General features: G+C 47.1%; 1 protein-coding gene across 1 annotated transcript; it reads right to left on the bottom strand.

Moving 5' to 3' along the window:
• Positions 1 to 1198: 1198 nt before the first annotated feature.
• On the bottom strand, positions 1199 to 2167 carry LOC309673466 (olfactory receptor 8U3-like; the record flags this gene model as incomplete). The annotated part of the gene is made up of 1 exon (XM_082485234.1): positions 1199 to 2167. One exon carries the CDS (start codon positions 2165 to 2167, stop codon positions 1199 to 1201), a length of 969 nt encoding a protein of 322 aa, XP_082341360.1.
• Between the last annotated feature and the right edge of the window lie 4428 nt (positions 2168 to 6595).

Below are 6595 nucleotides of genomic sequence, written 5' to 3'. Positions count from 1 at the left end.
CCTTGAACACCTCCAGGGATGGGTCAGCCACAGCTTCTCGGGGCACCCTGCGCCAGGGGCTCACCACCCTCACAGGCAACAATTTCTTCCTGATATCTCATCTAAATCTCTCCTCTTCCAGTTTGAAGCCATTCCCCCTCGTCCTATCACTCCATGCCCTTGGAAAAAGTCCCTCCCCAGCTCTCCTGTAGGCCCCCTTTAGGCACTGGAAGGCCGCAATAAGATCTCCCCGGAGCCTTCTCTTTTCCAGGCTGAACCCCCCCAACTCTTATCCTCTTCTCATAGGGGAGGTGCTCCAGCCCTCGGAGCATCCTTGTGGCTCTCCTCTGGGATGTTTCCTGAAAGCTTCTGCCAGGTGAAGAGACATCATGAAACCCTCAGTACAAATACTAAATGATAACTTTGTCCCAGATATTTAGAAAACACAAAGGATTGGGCGTTATTTCACCACGTTATTTCACACAACCTCACTTCGTGGTGGAGACCTAAAACACCTGGAAAATTCAATTAACACCCTCCTAATACCAGAAGCATCACCAGAGGACATTCATTAATACAAAACATGAGGGATCAGACACCGGCTGGTTTGACGTCAGCAGGGCAAAGCCACCGCCTGCATTCTCCCTTTTGCTCTCTGAAGCCTGAAATTAAGTTGATAATTATTTTTTTAATAATATTTAAATAATAAGTAATATTTATTTCAAGTCATATTTAAATAACATTTACTTTGGATGATAAAATTTACTTTGGATGACAACATTTACTGTGGATGACTTTTAGATTTGGACTGGACATCAGGAAAGAATTTTTCACAGCAAGAGTGGTGGGGCATTGGAACAGACTGCCCAGGGAGGCGGTTGAGTCACCATCCCTGGGTGTGTTTAAGAGACGTTTAGATGTGGTGTTGAGGGATATGGTGTAGGGGGGAACTTTGTAGAGTAGGGTAGACGGTGGGACTTGATGATCCCAAGGGTCTCTTCCAACCTAGACAGTTCTATGATTCTATAACTTTCTGCCCGATACACAGTCTCTGCCAAGTCTCAGGCTACAGCTCGAGAAAGTCCTGTCCCTCCCAGCCCAACGCGTAGCCTTGGTTCAAGGAGAAACGTGTTTTCCAGGTGTCCTGCTTCCAGGTGCATTTAGCCCCTGCTTCTTGAAGGTGCCATATCTAATCCTCCTCACCATGGCAGGGTAGCCCTCACCTTTCAGCTGGCCAGGAACCGCGGATGGACAAGGAGGAGGAGACTCTACCTTTTGCTTTCCTCATGGCGTTCTTCATGTCCGTGTTTCTCAGGCTGTAGATGAGCGGGTTCAGCATGGGGACTGCAATGGAGTACAGCACGGAGCCCACCTTGTCATGCTCCAAGGAGTGCCTGGAGCCGGGGCGCAGGTAGGTGAAGAGGGAGCTGCCGTAGTACAAAGCGATGGAGACCAAGTGAGAGGCACAGGTGGAGAAGGCTTTGTGCCGACCGGCCATGGAGCGGAGCCTCAAGATGGTGGAGAGGACCAACAAGTAGGACATTAGAATGAAGACTGTGGTGCTTAGCACATTGAACCCCACCACGGCAGAAACCATCGCCTCGTTGACGTGGGTGTCAGAGCAGGAGAGGGCTAGCAGTGGTGGTCCATCACAGAAGAAGTGATTGATTCTTCTGGAGCGGCAGAACGGGAGACGAAATATGGAAACCGTGTGTACGGTGGAGCTGATCACACCAGCTAAGTAGGCACCAGCCAACATCCCAACGCAAAGCCTCTGGGACATGACCACAGGGTAGAGCAGGGGGTTACAAATGGCCACGTAGCGATCATAAGCCATGGCAGCCAGCACGTAGCACTCGGTGGTGGCGCAGGTTGCAAAGGAGAAGAGCTGAGTGGCACACCTAACGAAGGAAATAACCTTCTTCTCCACTAAAAAATTCATCAAGGTTTGAGGGATGATGGTGGAGGAGTAGCAGACATCCAGGAGAGACAAGTGGCTTAGGAAGAAGTACATGGGGGTGTGTAGGCACGAATCGATTCTGATTAATACAATTACTCCCAGATTTCCTATCAGAGTGACCAAATAGATGGCAAGGAATAAGACAAAGCACGTCACCTGCAGGTCTTCTCGGTTCGTGAAGCCCAGGAGAACAAACTCAGATGCAAACGTAGAATTATCTTCAACCATATTGAATATATAAGCTGTTCAGCTGCTTTATGGCTTTCAAATGGAAATGCTTAATGGCATCTGTCAATAACGTTAAACCACCAATTTTCATCTATCGAGCAGTTACGCCACCTTAAGTCAACGTAAGGTAAATTCTCTTTGAGAGAGGAAAAAGTCAAGTTCCCGAGGCCGATCTCCCTGTCCACCCTTAGATAAACGCACACGACCACCAGCAGCACACTGGGAAGCGGGTGGGTATTTTAAGGCGAGGAAGGAGGGGGCACCACCGTACCAGAATAAAGCATAAAGAAATTGCAGAGCTTTCTCACAGTTTCTCTCAAGCCATTTACAGAGGGCAGTCCATGATTTTCACAACAGCTGCTGGGAAAATGACGTTACTTCTCATCTTTTGAGTCCTCCCAGTCCAGCGTGAGCACACGAGGAATAAACATCCGCTCCCTGTGTCCCAGGAAGACCTCTTTTAGGTGAAAGCACTGGAAGACGCGTCTTTCCTTAGCGTGATTTTTCCTGGCGTAGGACGGACAGTAACAAGAGCCAGGATTTGTCTCACCCCGCTTTGCTGTAGACGCGGTGCCTAACTTGGAGGTAAGAGATAAATTCAGGCTTGCTCCCTCTGCTCACCCAAGAGAAATCAGCAGCTCCTAAAATCACACTTTGCGACAGGTAGAATAAGTAAGCATTGATTTTTCCTGGACAACATTAATCATCGCTTGACAGAGTTACACCAGAGAGCAAAGATCTGATCTGAGACGAACAGATCCAAACCTTAAAAGCCATAATTGTTTGAGGACCCTTTGCCGAAGGGGCGAGGTTGGCCTCTGGACCCAAACATCTCATTTCAGATGGCCCGTGAGCGGCACGTCTGCTGCCCTGGTGTTATTAACGGGGATTCGGAGCTGCTTTTCACCCCCGCGTAGAGCTGCCGGGGGCGAAGTAGAGTCTGAGACATCCACCCGGGGCTGGACGGTGCGTCACAAATAATGAGAATCGAACCGTTTGGGTCTGGAGCTGAGTCCTCCCCCAGAGGCAGCATCCACCTGCCTGGAGGCAGACATCTACCGGCGTTGGAGAATTGACCGGAATTTCACAATTAACTAAGGCTCACCCTTACTTTTTTCTTACTTGACAAGACAACGGCTTTGCGTGGGGCGATCCAAGACGTAGATATGAGACCCAGGAGGTGGGTAAGTCTTGTGCTGTGCAGGAGAGCTGCCCACCAGGAACCACATCTCCCCGCAGCTTGAAGACACTGACTGGAACGGAGATAAATTAAATTAAAACCCCGTACCTTGCTGCCGCGGGTTAGATATTATTCATGCCGACAGGCAGGCGGTTGGTCCACGCTCTGCTAAATAACTGCCAGCAAACCCCCGAATATTGATCCTTGTCCTCCTGGGGGAAGGACCTCCATTTGTGACACCTGCTTTCCTACTCAAACTGGGGAAGATCTTGCGTCTCTTGGGCAAGCCAGCACAAGACCTTTCCACAAGCTGCCCCGGGACTTGCCAAGCAGCCTGGAGTTAGTGCTTTCCAAGATTTAAGTCACAACGTTCTGGACAGGAGAAAGACCAACCAGTGCTGAGACCCTACAGGCAATGCCTCCTCCTGGTTAGATAGCGGTTAGCCTCCTCCCGTGGTGGACGTTATCCTCAAAATCTCCGTATGGGAACAAGGAGAAGTGCCAGATCTACAGAGCTAAAATACTGGGGCGAGCTGATGGTTTTTAAGTCCTACAGCCCAAATGGTCAAGCAAATGCAGAAAAAGCTCGTTAATAGGATGGCTTCCTGCTCCAGCTGGAACGGTACGCCCTGTCTTCTCCCATGCAACACCTACCCGTGCTTCCAGAGCTTTGCCCTTCTCAGTACTCACAAAGCCGGGGGGTAAAACAAGTCGGGGAATAACTTCTTGAGCCCCAGGGCGTTGTCAGACCAAGCGAGGGTCGGTCCCTGCCGAGCCCAAGACCCTCCACTGCCAGGTCAAGACACAGCCAACGGGTTTTTTTAATTAATCATGCCAGAAGGTGCTATTTGAACAATAGCAGCTCAGAAATGTTGACTTTAATAGCGTCATACATCCTAAATAAAAAGAAAAAAAAAATCCCCAAAAGGGTTTATTGCAGTTCCTGCCCCCTGTGCAATATCTGTGTTCAAAACCTCTTTTTTGGTTTTGGTTTTTTTGGTTTTTTTTTTTTTCCAGCTTAGATCTTCTCGGAATCGTTCCACCCTCAGCGCAGACCACATGCGTTGAGAAATCCAGCGTTTCCTTCGTTCAGTTTATGCTGAAGTTGAGAACGAAAAAGAGGAGAAAAAAAAAAAAAAAAAAAAGCCTTAATTTTCATTTTGATGTATCTGCCTTTATTCTTCAATCAGGAGCTGTAGCTCCACTCGGCTCCCAAAGGGGAGAGGCGGCTGCACCGCAAATGGCTTTGTCGGGAGCAAAGATGTGCTGTCGGGACCCTTCCTGAGAGAGCGAGCTGTAGGCAACCATCGACGTAGGAGGTAATAATTTAAAAATAAATGAAAACACCAGCAACTATCACTTCAAGTACGGTTTTCTCTATTTAAGAGAAAAATAACTCATAGGATAGAGTAAACTCGATAATCTGGATTTTATACAACCTGAAGCCTCACCTGAGAATTGCATTAGGGAAAAAAAAAAAAAAAAATTTCTAAACTCAGGGAGAACTCAGGCAGAAGCTTGTTCAAATGTCCGACGTTGCCCGTTCGTTTTTAACAGGCTCAGGAGCCGATGCAGTGAAAAAATAATAATAATAATAAAAAAAAAACCCACAATATAAATGGGATCAGCCAATTGTAGTGGCGAGGTGATGGTTTTGGTTTATTTAGACGCTATTTCCCACGTTCCTGAACAAGAACAAACCACTTCCCTACCCAAGGCTTACCAGAACATTTAAAAAAAAAAAAAAAAAAAGTTTTTTTCCGGAATAAAAAGGAGCCGATATTTCCAACAATGTCCAACAGATGGTGACGGCGTATAAGAAATCCCAGTCGGTGTTTTTCCAGCCCCTTATTTCACATTTCCCCCCCACCGCCTTCCCCTTCAGCTCCTCCTTTTGACACCCGAAAAGTCTGTTATGGCCATTCCGCAGCTCTCGGGGCCGGCGGCAGCGCGCAAGGGAACGCAGAAGGGACAAAAATAAGTCGTTCCGGTGTAAAGGGGCCCGGGATTGATTCAGAAGTAGGTGAAACGCAACTTTTAAGGAGAAAAGCGGCATCTAAAAAAAAAAACAGGTATATCCATACACTGCAGCGCTAAGAACCAGCTTCAGGTTGGTAACTCCAGCATCAAATAAATAATAATAATATTAAAACTGTCCGGGTTATTTTTTTAATGGTTTAGAGTCTATTTTTCCCCACCACCACCACCACTATTGGCAACACAGCTCAGATCCAGTGACTGCAGGTGGAAAATCCTCATCCAGGACCACCATCTCCATCATCTCCACGTCCCCTCCCAGAGGAGCTCGTTAAGACGATGTTAGCAGCGACACCTCATACCTCCGAGTGATGAAATGCTAAAGAAATATCAAAGTTTTCCGGGAGGGGGGGGTGGGGGGGTGTGTGTGAACATTGCGGTTACTCTTCCCCCCGGTGACATCGCATTTTCACAGCGACCACAAATTTCTATCCAGAACACAGTGAAAGGGGGGAGGGAGCTGCCATTTCTGGCAGGAGTTGCTTCTTGGCTAAGAAATAGACTTGGATTTGTTTTATTTGTGGTTTGTTTGGGTTTTGTTTGGGTTTTTTTTTGGTTTTTTGTTTGGTTTTTTTTTTTTTTTTTTTTTTTATTACCTTCAGTTTTGTTTTGTTTCAGGGTGTTTGGGTATTTTTTTTTTTTTTTTTTTAAATTCTTTTCCCCACTGCGTCACGCCCAAGTGCAAATCTCCGGATGCAAACTCTACTGACAATATTATCGTCTTTGTTTTTAACAAAGCGCTGTGGGCATAAATTAGAAAACTAATTAGAGCTTTGTTTCAAGGCTTCGAAAGGCAGAAATGGGGGGGGGGGGGGGGGCGGAAGGAAAGGACAAAGGTCCATGGTTGCCTAAAAAGAAGTGACAAAGATGAATTTAACCCTGCAATTGATCTCAGCAGCCCGGTTTGAAAGACAGACCTATTTGAGAATTGGTATTTCGTCCCCTTGGCTCACTCACCGTGTGCCGTTACCCACTAACCGCATTAAACCATCAAACTTTATCCATTTAGGTCTTGTGCTTCCATCCTTCCGCTCCTTTTCACGCGGAGCTGCTCCCAGAACCAGCGCGTAAATCACCGAGGCCCCATATGCCGCCCATGAAATTATTCGGCATTTCTCTGATATAGGCATTTTTTTTTTTTTTTTTTTTTACTAAAAATATGTAGAAACGGCATCTCCCATATCCCTTCATTTACCGAGCAGATATTACAG

The sequence above is a fragment of the Vanellus vanellus genome (assembly GCF_965231255.1).
Source record: "Vanellus vanellus genome assembly, chromosome: 6".
NCBI classification, from domain to species: Eukaryota; Metazoa; Chordata; class Aves; order Charadriiformes; family Charadriidae; genus Vanellus; species Vanellus vanellus.
Note: the sequence above shows the minus strand (reverse complement) of the source record. Positions and strands in the feature narration are given on the sequence as shown.